Source organism: Haplochromis burtoni, unplaced genomic scaffold (genome assembly GCF_018398535.1).
Source record: "Haplochromis burtoni strain Fernald_Lab_line unplaced genomic scaffold, NCSU_Asbu1 Contig_84, whole genome shotgun sequence".
Taxonomy (NCBI): Eukaryota; Metazoa; Chordata; class Actinopteri; order Cichliformes; family Cichlidae; genus Haplochromis; species Haplochromis burtoni.
The window spans coordinates 296,407-323,545 of NW_024582445.1; the positions used below are offsets into that span (position 1 = coordinate 296,407).

At 41.7% G+C, this 27,139-nt stretch overlaps 2 protein-coding genes across 8 annotated transcripts; one reads left to right on the forward strand and one right to left on the reverse strand.

Moving 5' to 3' along the window:
- Window positions 1-1,986: 1,986 nt before the first annotated feature.
- si:dkeyp-97a10.3 (chromatin modification-related protein eaf-1) lies at window positions 1,987-14,092 on the reverse strand. The gene is made up of 9 exons (XM_005925522.3): window positions 13,982-14,092; window positions 13,638-13,695; window positions 8,861-9,208; window positions 7,412-7,678; window positions 5,965-6,252; window positions 5,501-5,614; window positions 5,267-5,325; window positions 3,281-5,170; window positions 1,987-2,886 (listed from the first exon to the last, which is right to left on the reverse strand). The coding sequence occupies exons 2-9, from the start codon at window positions 13,675-13,677 to the stop codon at window positions 2,857-2,859; spliced, it is 3,036 nt and encodes a 1,011-aa protein (XP_005925584.1). The 5' UTR covers window positions 13,678-13,695; window positions 13,982-14,092; the 3' UTR covers window positions 1,987-2,856.
- si:dkeyp-97a10.2 lies at window positions 13,242-26,029 on the forward strand. Of its 7 annotated transcripts, none has more exons than XM_042222342.1 (6): window positions 13,242-13,611; window positions 16,406-16,462; window positions 17,119-17,484; window positions 21,319-21,558; window positions 23,294-23,390; window positions 23,715-26,029. In XM_042222342.1, the coding sequence occupies exons 1-6, from the start codon at window positions 13,602-13,604 to the stop codon at window positions 23,773-23,775; spliced, it is 831 nt and encodes a 276-aa protein (XP_042078276.1). In that variant the 5' UTR covers window positions 13,242-13,601; the 3' UTR covers window positions 23,776-26,029. The 7 variants fall into 7 exon arrangements, with proteins under 7 accessions (XP_042078276.1, XP_042078274.1, XP_042078273.1 ...); XM_042222340.1 differs by lacking the exon at window positions 13,242-13,611 and adding an exon at window positions 14,136-15,899 and having other exon boundaries at window positions 16,044-16,462; XM_042222339.1 differs by lacking the exon at window positions 13,242-13,611 and adding an exon at window positions 14,136-15,899 and having other exon boundaries at window positions 16,287-16,462.
- The last annotated feature ends 1,110 nt before the right edge of the window (window positions 26,030-27,139 follow it).

Genomic DNA, 27,139 nt, shown 5'->3' on the forward strand with positions numbered 1-27,139 from the left:
GCTTTATGGCCATTGCCCTGTTATTTCCAAACTATAAAATGTCATCAAATATACAAAAAATATGCATGCCTGCTGAGCTGCGCTGAATTTAAATTAAGATTGGATTAGGATTATATTGGCCATCTTGTGGCATTAAGGTTTTCTGTGCAAATCTACTGCAGTCTCCTGAGTAAAATCAACACTGGCTCTCTACACACTTGAGTCAGGAAAGCTCGCTGCTGCAATTTGACACACTCCACAACGAGCATTCGTCAATACAGAAAAATGCCCTCTTTGCACACACAGCACTTGAGCTATGTTTTCCTTTAATTTATGCCACCAAAGGCGTGCGTAAACAATTACAATTACTTGCGGCAGTCACAGTAAATCACTTTAAATCAGTATACTAAAACAACACGAGCAGATTTACATGCAAATTGGCCCAGGGAAGGTGGCGACATAAGCTTTTGAGGTTTACTGTGCTGCGTGTTCGAAGACTCCAGAATGTCTTGCAATTTCCATTGAGCTGTTTAGGAAATAAACAACACACATCCCTCCAAAGATAGCAGGAGTAGCATAGTATACAAAGTACTTCATTTGTAAAACCGCTCCAAACTTTTCATAAATCACAGCTTTCATCTGGAACTGGTAGGCAATGGTGTAACCTATTCTGGTACCAGGTACTCAAATGCACTCCATCTCCACTCATTACAGTGCTAGACTACCGTGAAGTGTCTCCAATAGTGAGCAGCAGGCCTGTTCATCAGAGGTGACGTACAAGTGGGAGCAGGGGATTGGGAGACTGATGGAGCTGTGATCCAAACACACACTCCGCACCTCCACAGCAAGCCGAAGGAACAGATTTATCTGAGCAGAATCAACAACAGCACTCGGTATACACAGGCGCCATGAATAATTAGCACTATAGACACAGTGAGCAGAAATATGGCTAGACTGCAAACAGCTCTGTGATACAGAAGAACACCAGAATAAATAGGCGCTTATATGGATTGACTTACTGTCAACATCCATGCATACAGGAGGTATTTTTGCACTGGAAATCCAAAATCCTCATGTGTTTGTGGGGGTGCATTTGGCTGTGAACAGTCCTTGAAAAGTGTTGTCTAGCGCGATGGCAGCGAGATGACAAACGCAGTAGCAAAATATCTTTATTTTTATTGATAAAATAAAAATACAAATCTGTTCATTAGTCCCAAATATATACACATTCTTCTCATGATAAATACTGTACTTTTATCATCTCACTTGGAACATCTGTATGAACTGTTTACAAGCATTCATTTTCCAAAACAAGAACCAAAGGAATTATGGTGCTCCAGATGTCTGGTTGGAGCTTCCATATGCGCTGAGTAGTTTTTCATGTTGGTTTCAAACGCTGAGCTTATTCATTTCAATATTAAAGAACAGAGTTGGGGATATTCTGTGATTCGTATTCTTAATGCCAAATAAGTTCCAGGGAAAGAAAAGAGACTTTTCAATTTCTTAACCTGAGGCTTTGATTGACATATCCACTTTTTGTCTGCTAATAATAATAAAAAGGTCACAAATACATGCCCTGTTTTTTAAAAAAAAATCTCGTAACAGATGCATACTAGCGGTAAATGGTTTTGCTGGAGGCTCGGGTTGTGACATTTTAAACCCTTTGAACTTTTAGCCAGCACAAAATTTATGTGACACAATTCATTTCCAACTTTTTGTTACACATTTGGTGCAACACAGTGCCCGAGCTGTTGGTTCTGTTAGGAGAAACAGAACTATATCAGTATTAAATAAAACATACAAAACAACACCACCGATATCAATTAGTGCAACTTATCATCAATATAAAATTATACCCTGAGTTTAAAAGAGGAAAAAAAAAAAGCATAAATACCTAATAAAGCTAATAACGACAATCTTTCATTTTTAATGAGCCGTCTATGAACCCGTAAATTGTTACACTGCTTTTTCAGCAGAAAGTGCGGCAGCTCAGGTTTTTTTTTTTTGTGTGCTGACCTCATTCGTGCACGGGTATGATTATTTTCCAAGTCATTTAAGTCACATAAAAGCATTTAATTAATAGGCGCCCATCCATTTGGGGGGGATCCCCCTCATAGTAAGCAGAGCATTATTTCCCAGCACCACTGGAGCGAATCCCTTTAATTGAGAAGTGTCATAAGAGGCATCTGTAAACAGAAGGCACAAAATAAATAGCTCCAAGTAAATCAAGACCACCCCTGCTGCTAATTTCATCATTCATGACTGCTCCCAGGGGCCAAGTCCATCTTGTGCAGGGTCCTTTCTCATTTATTGTTTGTCATTATTGGCTCAGGTAGTCACGGATATTCACGCAGCTACCTCGTGTGCATTTTATTTGGGCAGTTTAGTTGTTTAGTGCTGCTGATGAATAGATGAGAGGACATGAACTTCTTCAGGTCCTATGGATCACTGCACTTTTAAAAAAAAAAAAAAAAAAAAAAAAAAACAAACAGGCCCTTGGCAAATTGTGATACATGTGCTTCAGAAGTACAAAGCAGTCCAATAACTGGGTGTGGGACACAGTTATTGTATTTCCAAAGGTTTGTTGATTATGGAGCTTTGTAGCAAGTGTAATTTTTTTTACCCTTAAAAAGGGTAGCTCGAACCTCCTTTAAGATAATTTCTAATATCTTTTCAGAAAACATTTCTCACCCCAGTCTTCGTTTTTTTTTTCCATAAAAAAATAACTGATTTCAGGAGTCAGTTATGACAGCGTTTGACAGCTTTTTAAAGTGCTAAACCCCGTGCAGTCAGTCTTGCTTGGTGGTATATTGGATCTCGTCTGTCGGCTGTTTGTTCACAGGACAGTTGCAGAGTGTAGTTTGCTGACATCTGTCATCATCTTGGTCTCCCTCTGTGAGCCTGTTGCTGGAGACACACAACAAGCCCTTCATTGCCGATGTGACACACACAGACACCAAAAAAAAAGCAGGACACCTGACACACAATGCTACTTTAAAAACTGCCACAATGTCACAAACACTCGAGACTAAATACAATTTTACGGCACTGACAAACACTGTCAACCCAAAAATTGCAACACTTTTTAAGACTGACTGTCAAGCATCTTTCAAAAAAGACTGAGGCAGCAACTGTTGAGCAGACAGTGAAAGAAGGAGCAGGCCTCGTATAAATGCAAGTACGCAGGAAACAGGACAACACAGGCACAAAAGTGCACGTCAGAGACAGCCGCATGCTGGAAATCTGCAATATCAAACATATGGCAGCTGTTGGCTGCTATCGTGCTGTGTCTCACACTCACCTGCCTTTGGTGAGCTAAGTGGGCAGGCTGCCCATGGCCATGAGCATGAGCGTGGCCGTGCCTGTGTGCGGTGACATGCATGTGGCCATTCCGAGGTTGGTGATGATGGTTGGTAGGCATCGCGGTGTGATGGCGATGCGCATCAGGTCGCTGAGCCACTGGCATATTAACTGGAGGTCTTGGGGGCTCCGGGGCTCTACCAGGGGATTTATGGTGTTTGCGCTCTTTAGGGAGCGTTTGAAACTCTCTGAGGGGGATAACAGGAGGAGGAGTCGGTGGGTGCTGATCCCCAGCAGCTGGAGCTTGAGTCTGTGGTCCGGGGTGAAGCAGGGCAGCCTGGGTCTGCTGTCTACGATTTTGAAATGTCTGAGCCCTTGCAGTGTGGGCTTTGAGTGCAGCCTGGGTTAGATTACTGGGTTTTTGCTGGCTGGAGGGATATGGGGCTGGAGCAGTGCCCCTTTGGGGAGCTTGACCAGCACCATGTGTGACAGGCTGTGTCTGTGTACCCACGCCTTGTGGTGCTGTTTGAACTGGTGCTGTTTTGTTTTGCTGAGCCATGTGTGCCTGTTGAAGATGATTAGGATCAGCCAAAGCTCTTGTGTCCGCACCCTGCGGTGCAGTCAGTCCCTGTTGTATGGTGGGTCCTTGTGAGACAGCAGAGTGGCCTACAGAGGCAGTGGGAGGCAGTGCCTGGGGGTTATTGCTGTGAGTGGCTTCCTGCCTGGGGGCAGACTGGCTACGAGGCGAACCTCTGATGTCTCGCTGAGCACTTTCCCTTTGTGTGTGGGGGCTTCTCTGTGTGCGTTGTGAGGACTCGTGCTGGGTTAAAATGCCAGAGAGTACCTGCTGAAAATCAGCCGAGTGGTGCCGCGAGCGTCTGTCAGCTAATGATGCATCTTGTCTGGGTGGAGTCCTGCTACGGGAAGCAGTTTGTCTCTGAGTTCGAGGCTGAGATCTGTTTGTTGTTCTTCCTTCGCGTATGGGAGCATGGCTGGTATAGTCTGTAGTATCACTGGTGTACTCAGATGATGTCTGTCCTCTGTCTTGCGTGCCGTTGGGATACGCTGGTGTCCCTCTGAGGAAATCCCAAGACATCTGTCGACGGGAGGAACTAGGAGTGGCCTCTTGTCTTCCAGAGTTCCTGTCAGACCTCCTGTGAGACTCTGGTTCCTGGTATGTTTGTGTGTTGGCATTCCTCTGTGAAGTGTTATTACTGTTATAATGTGTGTATCCAGTCGGAATAAGTCCTGGTTGATCTTGCTGATATGCGTTTACTTGAGCATCCTGGGGGTCACTAGGATAGGGTCTGCCACTTTGCATTCTGGGATTAGACTGCCCTGCAGGCATCAGGCTGTGTTGGATTTGTGAAGCGTTATTATTGGCTGCATTGGTAAAGGGAAAAGAAATGTCTTGCTGTGTCTGTTGGCCACCAGTTGGATACGAGTTAAGATTGACATGAATGGCGGGCAACTGTGCATTGTTGTTCGGCTGGTTAGTTTGCGGCAGCGCGTTAAGGCTGACGTGAACCGCCTGTGGCTGGCCGCCGCCCTGGGCAGGGCCAGTCTGTATGAGAATGTTAGGATTTTGCTGCTGTGTGTTTGGGAGTGTGTTTGTATTCTGAGCATCGGTCTGCACGAAAGCTGGGTTGTCAATGCCATTATGTGGATATGAATTGGTGTTCTGAATAGCATTGTGTAGGAGTCCATTTGTGTGCATATGGCCATTGTGTTGGCGTGTGTCAGAGTTACGCAGCCCATTTGGCGGCAGTGTCTGCAGGTTGTCAAGGCTTTGGCGTGCAGCTCTGTATAAGCGGTCAGAGTTGTGTTGATAGAGGGGAGGGTTGGGACCTTGATCCAAATCCCTTCTACCATTAGGCTGTGGATCTGCGGGCTTAATGGAAAGACACAGAAAAAGGAAAAATGGAATGAGAACAAAAAAGAATTGTCAATAAATCAGATCTGTAGTTAAAATTTTACAGGGGCTTACCACAGGCCTTTGATTTGGGTTGGTCTTTGGAACCAGCGCAGTTTCCCTTTGTCTTAATGCTTTAATAAAACAAATAACATTGCAACATTGCAAGGAAAAATTAATGGACTACTTTTAAAGTAAAGATGCTAATAAAGACTGTGATGAAAAGTGTTTTGCTTCACAAAATATACAATAAATTTTTTAAGAGTGGACAAACACAAGGTTTGTGGTCATACACACACACGAACTCACCCTTCCTTCTTCGCACAAGAAAGAAAATGAGCACGATGAGGAGCACGATGATTAAGATGCCCAGGAAAGAGCCAATCACAATCCCCGCCACTTCCCCTCCGCTGAAGCATACGTCTGAAATAGAAGGAATGGTGTCACAGGGGGGAGAATTAATAAAGATAATGAGTCTGGAGGCTCAGACAAACAAGAGGAGGCAAAGAAAAAAAATGAGACAAGAGGAGGTGAAGATTCTAAAAAAGGAATGATAAAGTAATTGCAAAGAAAGAGGGGGGTGAGGAAACAAGTGAAAATAAAGGGATGAGTCGGGCTGGTTCACTGAATGACTTTGACCGCATTCTCAGCAGATCAATCTCCCAGGATACTTTCTGTCCCTCTCCTGTCGTGAAGACAGATATGAGGACGGAGTCCAAAACCAACTGTCATCATAATCAGTCAGAGAGAGGTCAGCGTTCACCATAACTCACCCACAACGGCAAAGACTGTGCTCTGGGTTGACGTGTTTCCAGTGATGGCGTTTCTGGCCGTGCAGGCGTATCGGCCGCTCTGATTTTTCGAATAAGTCTGAATGGTGAGCGCCCCGCTGTCCGGCGGGCTGTTTGTGATAGGCTGTCCGTCGAGTTGCCAAGAGAAGAGCGCAGGAGGCAGCGAGTTAGACGTACAGGTGAGACGCGCCGTCTGTCCCACCACCACGTCCCCTCCCCCGACACACTGCTTCGGGGTGTCCTTGGTCAGCACAGGGGTGTCAGGGCCATCTGGTTTGTTGATTATTAGAGGACAAAGTTATCAGCACCAGAAAGATTTACTTCACAAGTACAATGAGCACAGTTTTATATCTCAAAAAGCAAAGGCACGGATTATATGTTCAGCTAAAGGAGTTATCATTTTGTCAATTGTATTTTAAAGACATCGAGATAAATCACTCTGGTGAACTGTCTTTAATCTTGACTGCAAGTTATTCGGCTAATGGAGTTTTGCCATACAGAAAAAATAAGAAAATGTTCTCTCTGAAGGTTATTTTTACATGTATTGCATGACTTGCATGCCTGACAGTATAATTCACTCACTGAAGTGGCAGCTTTTGTATTTTTCTTCTTAAAACATGATTATAAGCTAGAACGAATCAAGTACGACTCAAATAAACACTGTGTATGTTGTTTATCGGAAATATGGATGGAATTTCTCCCACATGATGCTTGAAAACCGCCGTGTATTCCCAAGGACACTTTGGCAGCTTCAGTGTCAAAAGGACTGAACCACCAAGAATGCAGTTAGTGGGCAAACATTAACTACTACCCTAAACTCACCTGGTCTGATGTCAGCACAGCTTAACTGAAGAAATGCATTAATTTAAAAAAAAAGATGGAAACTATTGTAAATATTTGCTTGTTATAGTTTCCCACATGCAGGCTTTGCAGATTTATGGTTGATTTCTGTTTCTGATTACTGCCCAGTACACCAAACTGGGAAATTGTGGTTGAAATTGAAAAACTGGCCTGAATAATTATTGGAGAAAAAAAATAAATCAAGAGATAAGGTGACATTGAAAGTAATCATTAGCTGCACTTTCAGTTTTACCAGCTGTTATCAGTCTACAGTACAGCAGCCCCTGTGGATGAATACGTCTGTGGCTACAGAGGATGGGATTTATTTCGGACACACAAAAAATACACGTTAGATCTTTGAGGACACCGATCAGAAGCATAGCAGTTGTAACATGAGAATTACTGAATTACTGTTGTGATCGAGACAAAGCCAGAAGCACAACAATAAGCTTTTGGACAATGTTCTGTGCACTCTGAGTGCACTTCAGCATACTGTATGCAGTGCAATGGGGGTAAGCAGATAAGCTACTGCTATTTGCAGTGGCTACAGCAGATTAGCTTCCTCTTGTCTTAATCACTACAAACTCACAGTAGATAGTGAGGCTCTTTGTGGCAGTTTGGGCACTGACAGGGTTGCTGGCTGTACATGTGTACTCCCCCGCATCACTCCGTCTGGCTGGGTTAATGATGAGAGAGCCACCGGAGATGGTGATCCTGGAGTCAGCAGTGACTGTTGAGCCTCCTTTGCCCCACTGGACTGTAATCTCCGTCCCAGCAGTCCATGTACAACTCAGAGACACATTTCCCCCCTCCAATGGTACTAAAGGCACAGACAAACTCACTCCAGCTACGGCATCTATGGGAAGAAAAATAAACTTTACCAAAGAGCCGCAAAAGCAGAAATGTTGAGAAAAGATTTTAAAATTAACGACTACTATAGGTATGAGCCTGAGTGTTTGAGAGAGAAAGAGAACGAGAGGGAGCTCACTTCAAAAGTTGGAGTGACAGAACAATAGAGGGCAGCTTTATGTATCTGTTGAGGATAATTTGTTGTAATCAAAGCAAGTGAGAGCTGAGAAGGGACACCGTTCAGATAGAGGCACAGATGGCGAATAAGGGGGCAGACGGTGTGAGTGGTACCCGAAATGCCTCTTGGCGAGCAGCCTAAGTTAAATAATTGGAAAAGGAGAAGAGGGGGCATACGGATGGAGGAGGAGGAAGCGGTGACTAAGAGAGAACCTCAGCAGCTACAGCAAACAAACAAAAACATTCGAGCAACTACTAAATAACTCTAATCACTCCTGTTTTTGCAGATCACCTGTGAATCAGCAGCAGGATTTATATTTTAGCATTTTGGCTGCCTTTCATTTCAAGAGGAAGCTATGAACGAGTAAGTAGGAGGCTGAGAGTCGTGCAGAAGGACTCGGCTGTTCCATGACATGAACTTGCTGTGGTGAGTTTGGAGAATGTGACCTTTCAGCAATAATAGACTAGTGCCTCTAACAATTCGGTCTCTCTGGCACCCTATTAGCACTGGTGGTAAGAAGGTTGAGAAAATCTGTACATCATCCCTGCAGCGTGGGCAGCTGACTGAAAATAAAGAGAGACCCTCAGCTGTTCGGGCTCCATTACAGTACTGAATATAAATGAATGCAAATACAGTATGTACTGTATGCAAATGCAACGCTACATTCAGACCGCTATAATATCAAACATCTAAGAGCATGAATGCTGCATATTGGATGAGTTTTAATTAGCATAAAGCCCTGAGCCACTGGCTTCATCCCCTCCTCTTTTTTCATTAATTTTACCTCGCCTACTATGGGTCACTAATTTCATTATACCTCCCAGACTAATTCTCTTACTTCCCGAATCCTCCCTCTTCTCTTTTTACTCCCTGGTATTCCTCCCTAACATTATCGCTTCCCTCAAAACCTCTCTCCCCCCACACACTCTACAAGCCCTCCACTTTCCCTTCCCACCCCACTTCCCAACTCTCTCTTAAATCAACTCACAGGGGCACTTCTTTATCTCTTACCAAACACTCTCAGCTGTACTGATCCGGTGTTCACAGACAGGTTTGTGTTAGAAGTGGGAAGCACCGTTGCCTGGTAGCTCCCCGCATCCCGGAGCTGGGCACTTCCAATTCTGAGCGTGTTGGCAGTGATGGAGACCCTGCCCTGGAACTGCGGTGGTGGTTCAACCGTTGAGGTCCCTCCAGCCCACACGCCCAAAGGCCTGTTCTCATACAACCATGTGATGGTCAGGACACTTGGTAGGTTCAGCAATGTGAACACTACATCAGTACCAGTTTGAGACAACACTGGGTTTGTCTGGAAATTGATCACCACCGGTTTCTGACCCAGTACACCGACGGGGAGGAGAACTAAACAAACAAACAAAAAAAGAGAGATATTAAAGATGCAGTGCTTACTATGTTTATCATTTCCATTTAGAGTGGAGGAAATGTTTTATATTTCAAACAACGTGCGGCAGAACCTGATAAGAATGTAATCTTTTTTTACGAAAATAAATATACTAGATAGTGAAATTAGCCGTCATCATAATAGCACCTGAGGACACATGACTGTTTACATCAAATTTCAGGGTAATCCAGGCAAAGATAAGCATAAACACGGTGTATTTTTTAAAATTAAATCAGTGCATCTCAGCGTTTTTGTTTTGTGACCTTCTGCAGAAATTAGAAGAGTCTAGACAAAAGCGTCTTAGAAAAAACTAAGGAATAAAATCAATGTATGGCCTTTTTATTTCTTCCTTCCTCAATAATGAGTCATCAGTTCATTCAACAAACAAGTAATTTAAAACCAACATAAACAGCAAAACGGTTCTCATACTTTGATGGTGACGCATTATAGTGTCATTTGAGAAGCTGTGGCTTCGACCAAAACCAGAGACAGATGGAGAAAGTTCAAACAACTGCCTAGCTGAAAATGGAGAGCCAGTTTAACTATTGGGAAGAAAAGTCACCCTCCAAAAAGCCAGGCGAAAAGCAAGGCCATCCACTGCAACAGCCCACATTACTTAGATACTCCCACAAGGGAACGGGTCATGTTCAGGTCATTTTTCACTATGAAAAATTGGTCAAACTTATGTCTGAGCTGGATTTGGTTTCTGTTCTGTTTACAGCAACAACAAAAAAAGAAAGAAAAAAAAGAGAAAAATAAGCATCTAGTGTTGGTTACAGTAGCAAGTACTGAAAAGAGGGGATTGTCTTGAAAGTTAAAAATGCTATTAACAGTCCATGGGCAAATACACTCCCACTTTAGTAGGTACAGCTGTTTAACTGCTCATTAATACAAATGTCTAATCAGCCAATCACATGGAAGTAACACAATGCATTTGGGCATGTAAGCACTGTCAAAACGGCCTACTGAAGCTCAAACTGAACGTCACTGGAGAAAATGTGATTTAAGTGACTTTTAACATGGCATGGTTGTCGATGCTTGACTCACTGGTCTGAATATTTCAGAAACTGTTGATCTGCTGGGATTTTCCCCACACAACCATCTCTAAACTTTACAGAAAATTATCCAAAAGAAGAGAATATCTGGTCAGCAGCAGTTTTCTGGGCAAAAATATCTTGTTAATGTCAAGAGGTCAGAGGAAAATGGTCAGGCTGCTTCGAGCTGACAGGAAGGCAACAGTGACTCAAATAAGGACTCGTTATAACCAAGGTATGCAGAAGAGCATCTCTGAATGCGTCAAACCTTGAGGCAGAAGACCACAGAGGATGCAACTCCTGTCAGCTGAGAACAGGAAAATGAGGCTGTAATTCACACAGGCTCATCAAACTTGACAACAGAAGATTAGAAACACTGACTGATGTAACGAGCTACAGTTTCTGAAGCAACAGAGAAGCATGGATCCGTTCTTCTTTGTATTAGGGTGGTGATGTTTGTGTAGTAATGCGGGGACTCCTTAGCACCAACTGAGTCAAAGCCGACCTGAGTATTGCTGCTAGTGTACCCATTTTCTGATGAGGTTAACATGTCGAAAAGCTCAAATCATCTCAAATCATCTCCAAGAATAGATGATTGGCAGCCGGACTGACCCCCGGCTGCCAAGACTGGCAATAGTTTGTTCCCTGTATTAAAATAACCAGATCTCAATTTAACAGAGCACCTCTGCAGCAGATCAGGAAATTTGCATCACGGATGTGCAACCAACAAATCTGCTGCAACTTTGTGATCATATCAATATGGACCAAAATCCTTGAGGAATGTTTCCAGCAGCTTGCTGAATCTGAAGAATTAAGGCAAGTACTAGCATAGTGTCTGGTGTGTGTCTGCATGTTTGTGTTACCGCGATATAATAATGCAGATTGGTGAATAAGAAGGGGAAAGGTGTGGGACACATCTCTGAGCATTTTTGTTTTGGGAGCAGAATGGAATAAAACGGTAACATTTCTAAATTAAAATAATAATAATGAAAACTGGGGAAAAAAATGGTATTTACAAAAATGTTTAGGTTACAGAGATGCACCTACATGTTTTTTAGAATGAAAAGAAAGCATCTGCATTTTCACTTATATGGGGTTTTGGAATACTTCTAATAGCATAGTATTCTTAAATTTGTAGTTTTACTCCAAGGATCTGAGTACATCTTTCACCACTGCAGAGGAGAAAATCTATAGATACACACAGTGGGCTCAGGGGGTAAAAACCCATTAGTAAGGTACACACTCTTTCCTTCCTCATCGATTTCACACCATGATTTTTGGATTGTAAGTGATCCCAAACTAAACATCTATTTTGTGTTTTTGTTAGCCTGACTTATTGTAAGCCATGTCATAATCATATTTGCTGTCTCTCTTCACAAAATCAGTGGTGCATAAGCGATTTTTTAAGCAACTACGTTCCAAAGAAAAACTGAATTTAAGTTTTTTTGCTGTTTGCATGTTTGTCAATTTGAAATCTGCATGGGAATAAAGAAGGAAATATGTGCTTTTGTCTTTAGCTACCATTCCTCTCTGTGTGTGTTTTGTGTTAGTATTGCAGATTGAAGCTGGAAAAGCCCTGCTGAATTTTCAATGCCTTTTTTTACTGGCATATAAAGCTTCTATGCCACAACACACCAGCCAGTGATTTATAGTGAATAAATCAATATGGTCCTGATCAGTCTCGCTGGACTGCCTTTATACGATTTTCACAGGAGAGCAGAGAATAAAATGACACCAGTGAAATGGCCTGTATTCAGGTTTCCCCACTGATTTCTTAAAGACAACAAAAGTGTTTTAGGCTTTTAGGTTTGTTGTCTTCTTAAAAAAAAAAAAAAAAAAGTCAGAATAAAGGCTAATGAGTCAGAAGTGAGAAATGATAACGAGTGAAGCAGCCCAGAGCTGATGCTTTCATGTGCGGTTGGAATGTTTTTACAAGGCCGTTTTTACAAGGGCACCTAAAATAAGATGCATTTATGACATCATTAAGAGTTAGACTTTAATAAGTAAAGCCTGTCTAATAAATCACTATTAAAGTGATTTAGTTGGATACATGGATCTGAAATGAACTGCAGCAAAGAGTCCAGAGGCCATGCCAATTGCAGCAAAAGCGGAGTGGTGATGAAACTTTCACCTGCAAACTTGTACCCAAAGAGGCTGGACTTTAAATCTGTGGGTTGCTCCAGTGGGTGTGGCGGTTTCTTTTGACAGTCCTTCTCGTTAAGTCACTTTCAGCTGAACAACATTTCTGGAGATGTAAACTAAACAGCTTCTTGTTTACCAAAGAATTTATCAGAAACGCATCCACCAAACCGCAGGCACAAGAACTGGAGAAGTGCTTTCATGAGCAGTGTAGGTTGAATGAGAACTGTGTAGAAGCAGCTGCCGATAGCAGCAAAATGAATATTTAATCATATGAAAATGTTGATGATTATTACTTTAATAATTATCTCTCATGCATGAAGAACAGCCCTTAGTTAATGAACAAATTAAAATATAATTTACATTCCTGGCGCTAATTCGCTTTCAGAAGCTTGTTGCCTGATCTTTTTTGTTTTTGAGCAAAAGGTTTTCACAAACAGGAAACACAAGGCGCTAAGTGCGGCTGGCATTATTTTATATTTTTTTGCTACTATCAACAAACCCCGCGAAGAAAAATCGTGTTATTCTGCCTCTGAACCTTTTCTGGGCTCACTTGTTCCTGCTGAACTCATAAATCTTTAAAAACATTTCACAAATACATAGAATCACTCCCTCTCTCTCTCTCTCTTTTTCTTAAAATACAGTAGATCTAAAACAAACAAAACAACAAGAAAAACAGAAAAAAGGAAATGTAGTTTTTTGTTTTTGTTTTTTTTTAATAAAAATAACTGAAACAAGAGCAAACTTCGCCTTTCTTGGGACTCTTTTGGGACTTTTTTATGTCATGTTTTCAAAACAATAGCCAGGTATCGATGCTACTAGTAGTCCTATTGTTCATATTATTGTTTTCAAAACCTGTAGACTCGCCCTTCCCATTAAAAGAAAAAAAAAGACACTCTTCGTTGAATCACGAGATGAAAGCTCAGATGTTTGAGCCTGTAAGCAGGCCCTGAAGGCATCACGTCACTCAGTCGGCGCACCGACGGGAATGCAGCCGCGCAGGTTTAAGAGCGGTTAAAGGCGAGCTTTCTGCTTGAAATGCAGTTGTTTTAAAACGTGCCTGGAATACCACGGCGTCTTTTCCCCAGCCTTGTTTCCCCTCCACTCTCAGCACAGACTCAGTCGAAACTCTTTGGACTTTACAGACTTTTGTGAGCTGTTTGAACCTTGCACGCGGGACATGAGGAGAGGTGACTGTCAGTGCAAATTGTTTTACCTGCCAGCGACAAGCTGATAAGGAGCAAAGGTTGTCTCATGTCGTCAGTCAGGCCAGTCTGTTGGGAGATTAAAGCATTAAAACCTTCACTATACAAGATATATATATGCACACAATAAATGTATGCATGTGTGGATATTTTTAAAAATCCCTAAAGATATTCTCTCCGGTAGCTGGGATAGGTGTGGATATTTTTTCCAATAAATGCTGTGTGGACATTTTATCATATTGTTACTGTGCTGGCTGGCTATACATCTAGTTCGGTTTACATCTGATTAATAAACAAACAAACATAAACATCTTAAATATAGTATGTAGTATAGGTTATATTATAATAGGCTTACCTCTGTATAGCCCCTTTGTCCACATATTAGTTTTGTGCTGTAAGGACGAAAACACTTGTCGGCTACTTCCTACATTTCTGTTCATACCTGTGACGGACACGCCTGTTTTCTTAAAGAGGACGCAGTCATTTGTTTGCGGTAGAACGGTCAGTGGGTGGGAAATAACTTTGAAGTAACAGCTGTTGCATTGCAGCGACAGCATTTGGAGAAAGTCGATTCCTTTCACATTCATCATTCATCGGCATTTTCCTTCCGGTAGGTGATCTCAGGTCAGCACAGTGGTTAAGATGCAAGACTGAGATGCTTTAGACATGTGCAGAGGAGGGCTACCAGGGAAAGGATATTGAATATGGAGCTGCCAGGCAATTGAAAAAAAATTAAACCACAGGGGAGATTTGTGGATGTAGTGCAACGGGTTGACAGAGGAGAATGTAAGGGAGAGAGGGTGAGATAGGAGATGATCCGCTGTGGCGACCCCTATAGGGAGCAGTCGAAAGAAGAAGACATGATCCCCTAGAGCACCAGATAAAATCATATAATTGCACCATCTTTACACATTTGAGTCTTTGATTCAGCTGCTCGCTTGTGCAGTAACACATTAGCAAACTGAAACAACCCCAGCAAGTAATTCATTTGCATATGGAGCCAGAAGCTTATAGATGATGTCTGCTGAGGAAGAAGAAGGAAAAAAAGAAAAAAAAAAAGCTGATATGAGGGCTAACAGTGTTGATATTTTTCAGCTGTTGTATTAGTGCCACCCACTGGTTAATTCCAACTAACAGCACTTTTCTGTAGACTCAGTGGGGGCCACAGCTGTGATTCCCATGATTATTCGTAAATCCTTCGCAAATACAAATGGTTTTATAATCATTTTTAAATCGCTCATTATATCCGTGCCCCAGGATGTGCTCCCCAAAGTGAGAAACTGTGGAGCTAACCTCTGAATAAGTGATGTCATTATGCTTCAGTGCTCTAGTGGTGTAAGAGACACGTGTGGCAAAACAATCTCGTGTCAGAGCTGGTTCGGAGGCTGTTGTGGCGCTTTCGATCATATCAAATCATCTTGTTTGATGGATTCATTTGTATCCGCTTGCAGTTTTCTTTAAAACAGCTGGCGATCAGATTTTAACACAAAGCTAAACTTTCCCAGGGAATGAAATCGCTGGCATTCCCCTTAACGTGCTTGAAGAGGTTTCTCAGTTGCAAGCAAGGGACAATTATTGGAAGAAATAAAAATAGAGTAAATCGTGTATTAGTTCCTCTTTACAATTCAACACCAAAACAATGCATTGTGTCTGCAGGGCAACTAGTGTTCGTGCCGGATAAGAAGCCTGCAGTACAAAACCTATTTTGTAAGAATGCGTTTCAACATTGTCAGTGATTTCCTTCCAAAGAAAGCCATTTCTTTTTATCACTATTAACAAACAGCTCAGAAGCAGCTGTGTGAAAATCTAGAATCAAATATGCTGTATTGTCCAGGGAGCGTATGCTAGAACACAGGCCCAGGAAAGGAGCAGGGTGGTGCTTATAATAAAAAGGGGGTGGTTTTACAATGGACAGTTCAACTTATTTAAAGCACAAAGCAGAAAAGAGCATTGACTGTACAGGAAGTGGTGGTGGGGTGGGAGGTAGACTGTTGGAAAAGAAAATGACGCCTACGTGACACACAAGGGTTGGACATGACGAGAAGGGGGAAAAGGCCAGAGAGAAGAGAAGAAGCTCCAGAAGACATCTGGCTTTACTGCTGTTTCAAACTGGAATATTTCTTACAATGGCAAGCCCTTTAAAGGTATTGCGGTGTTTTGGGCCATAATTCTTCTCACTGAGGTGAACTGCGCTGCACTTTAACCTCTGAGAAAGTCAATACAGAGCAGAAGACCTCTGACTCAACTGTGCTGTCTGTCTCGGGTTTAGAAAGGTAGGTGAGTCCCGCTGCAGAGGGTTTTGATGTGGATAACTTCAAGGTAAACAAAAAGGGGAATTCTAGGTTATATTTAATGCATGCAGGTTGGGTTGTGTTCTTGCACCGTTATCTCTGTTCTCTCTCTGTGTTTTCCTGTAGCAGCTGTGCTTGAGGGGCTTCATTTTAGTTTTGGCAGCAGACGTGTCCCGGTTTTGTTCCAACTTCTGATTTTACTGCAGTCTGCAATGCCAATACTGTTGTTCTTTGGATACTTCACAAATAAATTAAGAGGGGAGAAAAAAAAAAGAATACCCTAAACATTTGGCTTACATTTTTTTAATAGAAGGACATGCTGGCTGTAATTGTTTTTGCTCTCATTTTAATTTCACATTTTCTCTGGAGGTGGTGTTATTATTCTTGCTGCAGTGGCACCCCTGCTGCCTGAGTACAGAGGAAATTGTGTGCCGCTGCTGAGGTCATGGACAAATTCCTCTTTCTCTACTCTCCGTCTACATCAGCAGGTGTTATGGATCTACAGTATTTCCTGTGCTGGAGAGTTGCCCCACTGTTTCTCTTGAGTAAGCCTTTTTTGTTGTACCCGCCATATTAATGATTTTGTCATTAGGCAAAAAAAAAAAGCAAAGAAGGGAAAAAGTATTGCTATGTTGCTTTGCCCTTTTTTCTTTGTTCAAGCAGAGACAGTGGCACAGTTTCTGTTCCTCAGCCACACAAAGAATGATCAAAACAACCCTAAGACGTTGCACTGTTACGCAAAAGTGCCTCTTGCGTTAATGACCGCACTTGCATTATTTACGTTTCCCCCATCCTTTGCCTTTCAAGTTAAGACACATGATTAATAGCTCTCATGGTAAATGCACACAGGCTTACCAGGCTTTGACACAGATTTTAGGATATTGATGTGGTTTGATGGATATCACATTAGGCATGGCTGTCATGCATTATAAATCATAACTTGACATTATTTGACAGCAACTAGCTATAGTATATTCATAAAGCGCATACAGAGAAGGATGGCAATGACATATTATGTTATTGTTTGTTTCATTAGCTTTCTATTTTGTTCGTACAATGCAAACACTCCAGAGGCAAAAGTCTGATTGAATACTGCAGGTCTTCATGGCCAGCGCAGTAGAAATATGCACTGTATGAGTCACGTAAGTGAAAGAGGCACAGAAGACGATGTAATAAAGAACAGTGCGATCTTTGTTCTCAGTGCCATGTGGGCTCCATTGTATGTCAGTGCACATCCTCAATGAAGAGCCGGTGTATGTAATCCCCGGATCCAGCCTGGATCTGAAAGCCCAGATCAAGCGTGGTCACCTGGAAGACATCTCCACAATAACCTGGGAACACGAGCCGGAAACGGGGTTTAATATTGAGAGAGTGACACTGGCCACGTGCTCTGGCAGGAGTCTCAAGTGTGCTGGTACAAGGCCAAATGTCCGTGTGAGCACCGAGCAGCAGGAGACGACACTCCAGATTAATGGATACACCACAGCGGACAGCGGCGTGTACAGTCTGACTGTGACAGATCGCCAAGGAGCCAACACCTCCACACAATGCATCGTCAGGGAATACGGTACAGTATGACGACCGGCACGTGAGAGGATTTATTGTGACAGCCTTAGATAAATCCCCTTTTGTTAGTAAAATATGTGCACAGTCACTTTAGTATGCTGTCCATTTATCCAGGTCCCCACTCCACAAAGGCTTGTTGTAACAGACGTTATGGAGAAATTTAAAGACACTGCTGGTACAGTGCAGGGATACACAACTGCTCGAGTGTTAAGATGCTCTATATTTACTATAGTTGATCATTTATTTCAAATTATGAGCATTTAAAGGTTGTAGCGTAACCCCTCACTGACTCTGGTTCTGACGGAAGTTTCTTCCTGTTAGAAGGGAGTTTTTCCTTCCCACTGTCGCCAAGTGCTTGCTAAAAGGGGGGCGTTTAGTTGTTGGGGTTTCCTCTCTATTAATGTAGAGTCTTTACCTTACAATATTAAGCACCTTAAAGTGTCTGATGTTGTCATTTGGAAGCTTATAAATAAAACTTCAGGTTCAAGTTGACTTCCTACCAATCTCGGTACCTCCAGGAGCAGCTGGTCAGCTGACCTGAGAGACCAACAGGGTGTGTGGAGATGAAAAAGCTCAGAGAGGCAAGGCGGGGCAAGACTGTGAAGCATTTAAAAATAAACATAAGAATTTCAAAACTCTAAAAGACACAGGCAGCCAGTGTAGTGAGGCCAGGACAGGGGTTATATGCATTCTTTTACGAGTTCCTGTTAGGAGTCGTGCAGCAGCATTTTGAACCAGCTGCAGACGTGAGAGCAACGACTGTCTGACCCCCACATAAAGTGCGTTACAGTAGTCCAGGCGGGAAGAAATAAAAGCATGGATCACTGTTTCAAGGTGCTGCCTCGAAAGAAAAGATTTTACTCTTGCCAGTCGCCTTAAATGATAAAAACTGGACTTCACCACTGCTCTGATTTGGTTGTCCAATTTAAAATCACTGTCCAACTTAAAACCAAGGTCAGTAACAACAGGTTTAAAATAAACTTCCAGAGGTCCCAAATCTACAGAGGAGGACTCACAGGGACCACTGGGTCCAAACACCAACAACTCTGTTTTCTTTTCATTAAAATTTAAAAAGTTTAGAGCCAACCAAGCTCTAATGTAATCTAGACATGTCATGAGAGGTTTTATGGAGATGCCACCCTTCTGCTTCAGTGGCAAATAAATTTGGCAGTCTTTGGCATAACAATGAAATGCGATCCCATGCCTTCTAAGGATAGAAGCCAGAGGCAATAAATACAGTAAAAACAGTAGTGGCCCTAAAATTGAGCCCTGTGGGACACCGCATGACAGAGGAGCAGAAGATGAACCGAGAAGGCTGACAGAGAAAGTTCGATCTGACAAAGAAGACTTAAACCAATTGAGTGCAGTGCCACCAATACCTACTACATCACTTAATCGAGAAATTAGAATATTGTGGTCTACGGTGTCAAAAGCAGCAGTTAGGTCAAGCAAGACAAGGACAACATGGTTACCAGAATCACATGCCAGAAGGATGTCATTAAAAACCCTTAATAATGCAGATTCTGTGCTATGAAGTGTTTTAAAACCTGACTGAAAAACCTCAAAGATGCCATTATCATCTAGAAAATCTTTCAGTTGACTAAAAACGATTTTCTCTAAAACCTTGGAAAGTAAAGGCAGCTTGGAAATAGGCCTATAGTTCGCTAAAACTGTGATCAAGGCCAGGTTTCTTAAGCAGTAGCTGCACTACTGCATGTTTGAAATTTGCAGGAACCACACCAGAAGACAGACTGCTGTTAATAATTTCAAAGACATACTGCCCTATACTAGGAAAAATGTCTTTAAAAAATTGTGGAGGAAAAGGATCCCGAGGGGAACCTGTGGGCTTAATATGGCGAACCACATCCTCTAAAGTGGAGAGCGTCACAAGTTCAAACTGAGTAAAAACAATTTTGAATAATAAAAGCCGAGGTATCCTGTTCAATTAGACCTAAAGCAAGTTAGAAAAAGTAGGTTTTTAACAGCATTTTAAAAGGATTGAGAGGCTGGTAAGCTAAGTTGATCAAAAGATGAGGAGCCACCACTAAAAAGGCTCGATCACCTCTGCTATTAAGCTTGAATCTGAAACATCTTAAAGCAGTTGGTTCGTAGACGTCAGTGCTCTGGCAGGATTGTAGGGTTGCAAAAGTTCAGTTAAGCAAGGTGGTGCTAAATGACTGAGACTCAGAAACATGTAATAAAAATTTTAATTGGATCTCGAAGTCTGTGTAAGGAGCAAGTGTAACAAGAATATAGGTGATCACGTCATTTCTGTTCTGTCAAAAGGCAAACTTCTGCATTTTGCACATCCCAGAGGCGATGATGAAACGACTGGTCAAAGTCAACATATAAAGAATTGCAATAGTTTAAACAAGAGAGGTAATAAAAGTGTGAATTACTCTCTCAAAGTCATGCAGCGGGAGAGGCCTTCACCTTACTGAGATCCCTTAGTTTAGCAACAGAGCTCACCTGTTTATCAAATTTTGAAGCACTGTCAAAGTGGTAAGAAGCTATAAGACCAATTAGCAGAGAGATACCCATCTAACATGTTGGGTTGCCCAAATAAAATATCTTGCTTTGGTTTTGTTCAGCTTGAGGACAACAATGGTGGGCACAATGAAACATTATAAATAACAGGCAATAGGTTAACTACAAAAAGAAGTGTATGGATTATCTCATAATAAATATTCATTAACAACAGTCCTAATTCTAGATGATACACAACAAAAGTTTTTGCACAGTAATGAATGCAGATAATTAAACACTGATGTCTTTGAGGAAAGAATATTACCACCAAGCTACTGTACATTTTTTACTGTGTAATCCATTATTTTGCCTTTAACAAGAGACAAGAGACTCATGAGAGGGTATGAATTTTTAAGTATAAATCATTAAGTTAGAAGCTTTTTGATGGTTATATCCACTGATTGTAAAATTATGGTGTAATTACATCCATGCGTCATACCTCCACCTGGTACTCGTTTAAAGGTTCAATACGGCAGCAGTAAATGCTAAAGCAGCAGTAAATTAACATTAAGACGTCCCAGTGTAAAGACGTGGGAACAAAAGGTCCTACTACATAGTGGGGCTGCCGGAGAATATACCAACAGTTAGTCGAAATATGAATATAAATGTTGTTTGCTTTAAATTATTTGAATATGTTGCTGCGGCAGTTTATGTAAAACTTGGCCTCTTTACATGAATCTCTCTGAGTAATTATATGAAAGAAAGAATACATCAAATACTCTCCAGCTGACTCTGTTGTGGCCTTTCAAGTGTTAACTCCAATAATTACCAACAGTATAACGAATGTGCTTTAATTTCACAGTAGAAAGCATTGTTTTCTTCTGTTGGTAGATGTCTCATTTAATAATGTAACACTTGGAATTAAATTTGCCTACAGGCTCCACTTTCCCGGTCTTTCTTTTTGCGTTTGTCCCTCTAGACGAATCCAGTCTCCCCGTAGCTTCTGTGCTTTTACTCTCATTTGTCTGCCCTAACAGTATCAATTCATCAGCTCCACTCTTCTCTACATCTGCTCTCTCGGCTTCCAGGGTTTTCCATCATCCCATTCTCCAACATTATGCCTCTCTCTCTGATCTCATTATTGTCTCTGAAACTGAGCCAGTTTCTCCTGACAGCATTAAATGTCTCTCATGATTCTTTGTCTGAGACCCTCTTGGACAGCCGTGTGCCATTATTCTTATTCTATAACAGATAGATGCCCACGGCTGAGCACTTCATATATCCTCTTGTTTCCATCCAGCGCTGCGTTCTTTACCTACATACTTGTCACATATTTCCATATTTCACCTCTGTTTGTCTGTCTTTCCAGAGGCAGTCCACCACGTCTCCGTCAGCATTAACGTGTCCCACTCCTTGCTTGTTTGTACCGAGGCCTGGGGGACTGATCCCAGATTCAGCTGGCGCCACGAGAGTGCCGACATCACCAAGGCGGTGGGCAAAGTCTCCAACAATGGAACAATATTAATTATTACCATTTCTCCACTCTGTGGCCACTTCACCTGCATTGTTAGCAACAAGCTCGGCCATAGTTCCGCCACCTACACTGCAGGTACTGCTTTACCTTTTTTAATCAACACTTATGACATTAACAGTGGAAGTGTAAAGGGAAATATCCCCCCCACAGGGATGAAGCCACTGATAATTATCACGTCTTGGGTCTGTGGGTTATGTTTTTAGCTTGGCTTTTGTGGTTCACTGTCACTGTTCTTGACTTAATTTCCAGCTGTTGTTGTCATAAAAAACACTGAACTCTTCCTGTCTGACATCAAAAGACAGACACACAAAGTCAGAGTGAAGCTGAAAAATGTGATCCAGCATTTAGCAGCTAAATGAATAAAGGAGACCATAAGAGGTCTAAAAAGGAGTGTGAACATTGGGTTTTTGAACTCTTAAAATATTCTAATTATAAACTTTTTTTTGGAGTTGGTTTTACAATTTTGAGGTGGATCTATTTACTTGAACATTTCTCTTAAAAATCCTCTACATTAATTTGATCGCTGTCTTGTTATCTTGCAAATTGAGACATGCATAAATTTATCATAAAGCAATTGAAAATCATCTATGGCTAGTACCAAGCTGTGCATATGTGTGAATAAAACATTTTTTAAGATATTACAAATGCTACATGATCTATAATGCATCATGCAATAGACTCACGTTGCAGTAGACCACTTGATTTTTTATGTGTCAACAAAATGCTTGTAATACTCCGATTTTATCAATAATTTTGATAAACTTTGCACAAAATTAAGGAGGTTTGTGTTTGGTTGATTTTTTTTTTTTTTTTTTTGTAACAGTGCTCCTTGGCAACAAATCTTTCCCTTAAATGGCATCACGTTTGTAAGGAAAATGCGTTTGTGGGTTGAGCAGCAGAGTTGAGCAGCAGAGTTGAGTATGTGGGTTGTGGCCATGAAAAACTTGTCAGAGCTGTTTGTGATTGGCAAGAGAAAAATTGGAAAGTTTTTAATGGACACAGCCCACATACTCAACTCTGCTGCTCAACCCACAAACGCATTTTCCTTACAAACATGGCTTCATTTAAATAAGCAGGTTTTTCAAGGTGTACGATTTATTGGCAAGAAATAATCTACCAAATACAAATTTCTTTACTTTTTGTGTTTATATATAAAAATATACTCTCGTGGACTTAAGTCAGAGTTATCTTTGACTTGTAATGCAGCACTTTTTTCATGGTCATACTGCATTTACTTGGGATCTAAATCCACATTTCTCCACATGAGATTAAAAAACTCAATGCTTGATCCCCATTTGGCTGGAGCAGGCGGTTCGATGTAAAGGTGGTTACGCCTGTTAACACTTTATTTAAAGCCCACCATGCTGTGTCATGGATATTCAGGAATCAGACTCCTGTACATAATGCATTGTGTCTATTGAAGCTGTGTCCTGATTGCGCTTCTGTTCTGTTCTGTGTATTGTATCACCGGTGGTGTTTCAGTGATAAAGGATTTTCCAGAGTGCAATCAATAAATCACTACCAACACTACTGCCACTGCCGCTACCACTGCTGCTAAACAGGCAAGACAAATGCAATTCCTCGTATCTGCCAAGAGGCATGATGATCCAGCGACAGTCAGGGTATTTTAGGATGCCTCCTGTTATCCCTTGGTGTTCCAGTCAGTTTAGTGACTGTGTGGAGTTGTTGCAGGGGACCTCTTTGCCCTCTAAGAACAGCCATGCCAGACGACCTCTGTTTTTTTTTCTGTTTCTTTGGGTTTGTTTTTCTTTGTTCCTCCTCTCATCGGCTGTTTTTTCCTGGTTGACAGCACCTTGTGAGACCGAGAACAGAAGTGCGACGGCAGCTGTAGTCTGTCTCCTGCTCCTGCTGAGTTTAGGAGGAGTGCTCGCATTTCTGCTGTGGAGGTACGGTAAAGCACACAGTCACTGGCAGACACAAGCACAAATCTCATTTCAGGCTATGCTCAGTTGATAAAGCCATATGCAGCGAGAAAATAAGACACTGGTAGTGGATGCTTTAGAAAACGACAAGGAAAAAAAAAAAAAAAGGTGATGGTACAGAATGAAACAGCAAAATGTGACACGGTGTCCTCCCACACAATACTGTGAAAACATGAGGCGTGACAGGCCAGCCTGCGTCTGCTGACAAAACAATTGTCATTTTTACTCGAGCCAGTGTACAGTTTGTCACTGTTGCTGCACTAAATTGAACACTTGGTTTCTTTTCAGGAGGTACAGGCACAATAACAGAGGAGAAAGGCTGCACGAGCATTTAGATGACACCATCTAAAAAAAAGTGCCTGAGCCACATTATGCTGCTCAGGTGTCTCAGAGAGGAGAACAGGAAGAGCACTGGCCTATGGGGGAGGGCCTTCCTGTCCTGTGAGCACTATGACCTTTCACTGCACTGAAACAATGTGAAGAGCGAACCGCTTCTGGACAGATAAAAAAAATATATATAAAAAAAGTGGATAGGTGGATTGAAGGGCCAGCCTTATACTGCCTCCCGCTGGGCTTTACCTGAAACTGTTCAATAAGCATTCATTTTGTAACCTTGTGTTAACTAAGCTGTATGCTTAAAATATGCTGTAAAATATTGCCTTTATGCTGAAATCCCTCTACGTAATGTGATGGAAATCAACAGATCACAAAGATTGTTTAAATTAACGGTGCTTTTTGTTATTTTATTTCCTTCAAACATGTATTTTCACAGATATGCGACAAGCTTATCAGCCTTCCAATAAAGTTTGAAAGCAGGATTTGGCGTCTTTATGAAAAAACAAACAACTCTGTGAATGAAAACTGTAATCACTGATGGTCATGTGATTATTAATTTGAGGAAAAATAGTATTTGGTTTGTTTGAAATACTTGGAGAAGCAAACATTTGATCCTCTTTGATACTTAGTAAAAACTCTACTTGAATAACACCGAGAGACAAAAATATCTTTTTCAATCCATGTGATGTTCTACTGTGGAATAAGAGAGTAAGCCCTTGGCACCAGAAGCTACTTTTACCCCCTTTAGCTAAAATACATTCTGGCAGGTTTCTTTGCATAATTATCCAGACTCTGACATCAGCTTAGTGAAAATTTTACCCGCCTTCCATGCAAAATTCCTTTAGAGGCAAGATCTTTAAGAGTTTTCATGCAGTTTTTGTGGTTTTCACATCCTTCCATTTCCTCGTTTTGAGTCATTCCCTGGTGGAGTTGCTAGTGTGCTTTGGATCATTATCCTTCCAAAATACCTACTTGCTGCTTAATTTTTCAGGCAAATGGGCTAACATTTTATTCAAGTGCAATTTAATATGATGTAGAATTTAGAGCTGAATCAATGACCATGAGCTGCCCAGTCCCCGAGGCAGCAAAGCAACTCCGGAACATACTTCATAGATGCCTCGTGGTTCTTATCCTGAGAGGCTGTCTTTGGTCTGCACCAAACAACTCTTATCTTTGATTTGTCTGTCCAGAGCACATTATTCCAGAAGGCCTGGTCTTTTCTCACTGTCAAACTGCAGTTTATCTTTTGCTTGGCACACCTCCCATACAGGTCAGATTTGTACAATCATTTTTTGATTTTAAATACCTACAATGATGCCAGCAGTTTCAAGAGTTACCTGCAGATCCTGAGATGAAAATCACGTTTCGTTTTTTTGTTACAACTGAAATTGGGGGCTGAAATTGCTCAGGTAGCCGTGACTGGACAAACCGGCTGTGGTTTGAAATCTATGCCAGCTGTAGATGATTTTCCTAAATTAATTTTTTCAAAAATCACTGCCAAGCTTATAGCCATCTACAAGCTTTTTTAAGAGGCTAAGGGAAGAGCTTTCCATATCATGACATGATCACGCTCTACACATTTTAACAACAAAAAGAACACCATATCAGTGTGTGAGGTTTAAATTAAACAGGTCCCACCTGTCACTACTTAAGGATATTCTAATCAGCAGAACATAATCTGGGGCACTGATTATACCTTTATGTGTTTGAAGGTGTGATAAAGGTAGAGGTGTACTTCTTCCATGTGACTCATCCATTTGTTTCAGGTACTGTCACTTTCCACCACAGTTCAAAGACATGTTTGGTTAACCAGTAACGTAGTCCCCCTGCAAGCCTACGGGTTAACAGGATAAGTGGTTAAGAGGATGGATGGATGGCCTTTATTAAACCAAACACATATTTATGCACAAATTTATTATTAAAGTAACCAAGAAGCAAAATTCACTCAAATTCAGTTTTATTTATATAACACCAATTCTCATCAACAGTAACCTCAAAGCGCTTTATATTGCGAGATGAAGAACCTGCAACATTAGAGGGAAAAACTCAACAATCAGACAGCCTGCTATAAGCTAGCACTTGGTGACAGTGGAAAGGAAAAACTCCACTTTAACAGATACGTCTAGCAGAACCAGCCTCAGGGAGGGGCAACCATCTGCCATGACTGATTTGGGGTGAGGGGAACAGAAAAGAAGTCATGAATGGTAAATGGCCTGCATTTGTATAGCGCTTTTCTAGTCCCTAAGGACCCCAAAGCACTTCACACTACATTCAGTCATTCACACACACATTCACGGCAAGCTACATTGTAGCCACAGCTGCCCTGGGGCACACTGACAGAGGCGAGGCTGCCGGACACTGGCGCCACCGGGCCCTCTGACCACCACCAGTAGGCAAACATGGGGTTAGTATCTTGCCCAAGGATATTTGGCATGCAGCCAGGATGCAGCCTGGGATCGAACCACCGACCTTCTGATTAGTGGCTGACCTGCTCTGCCACCTGAGCTACAGCCACCCCGTGAAGAAGACGTCATGTAAAGAAACGGATGATAAAAGTGTAAAATAGTAATAACATAAAAGCCTGATGAGTACATATGAGATTGTCTAACAAGAGACAACTTGAAACCTCTGGATTGTTTGTTTTAGGTAGTGAACACAGGTTGAATCAGTGCATTCAGTCCAGTGGAGGTCCCAGCCCACTATGAGTTCAACTTGTGTGATTAGGAGAGTAAATTTATCCTCTGGGATTCCTGTTAGGTTCAGTTTTGTTTTTGTTTTTCTTCCTCTGGCTGAATGAAGTGTTCTTGGTGTTCATCCAGAAAGCTGATTGTGTGTGCAAAATAACACTGTGGACACATAATCACTTTCACGGTACACCCATCACACTAAAATCCTCTAACCTCCAGCAATGTTTTTGCCGTGCAGTACAGTGAGTCACACTGAAGGAAAAGGAACCAGAGAGCCAGAGGTGAAGAGGAGGACAAGTTTTATCGGGTGTGGGAGGAAAAAAAACGCAATAGAACATCAACATGAAAGTTTCGGTGTGCCTCTGGGACTGTTAGCCAAAGAGTTTCTGCTTTCTATGCCCTGAATATTTCAAAAATATCAAAGAAAAGTCATTCAATTTTCTACAAAAGTCCTCTGTATTGCTAAATCCTAAATTTAAACAGGGATATTAGCTATTAGAGCTTCCAGCTCCCTAAAGCCATATCCAGAGGTAGAAAAGATAATGATGACATATTATGAAAATGGAAAGAAAACCGGAGTTACGAGTGTAGAATACAAATCACACTGCTGAAGTCAGACAGTGTGCACCTGCTTTCTTAATATGCCATGCTGCATGAAACCGAAATGCAAGCTTCACAAGAGTCTGCGAA

Excerpts from the sequence above, each read along its gene's own strand:
- si:dkeyp-97a10.3 (XM_005925522.3), bottom strand. The coding sequence starts at position 13,677 with ATGAGACAACCTTTGCTCCTTATCAGCTTGTCGCTGGCAG. Across the intron at positions 7,679-8,860 it reads AGTACAGCTGAGAGTGTTTG|ATGCCGTAGCTGGAGTGAGT; the intron begins GTAAGAGATAAA and ends TTCTTCCCATAG. Across the intron at positions 2,887-3,280 it reads ACTTAGCTCACCAAAGGCAG|CAACAGGCTCACAGAGGGAG; the intron begins GTGAGTGTGAGA and ends GTGTGTCTCCAG.
- si:dkeyp-97a10.2 (XM_042222338.1), top strand. The coding sequence starts at position 16,363 with ATGGACAAATTCCTCTTTCTCTACTCTCCGTCTACATCAGCAGGTGTT. Across the intron at positions 21,559-23,293 it reads TTCCGCCACCTACACTGCAG|CACCTTGTGAGACCGAGAAC; the intron begins GTACTGCTTTAC and ends CCTGGTTGACAG. Across the intron at positions 23,391-23,714 it reads CTCGCATTTCTGCTGTGGAG|GAGGTACAGGCACAATAACA; the intron begins GTACGGTAAAGC and ends GTTTCTTTTCAG.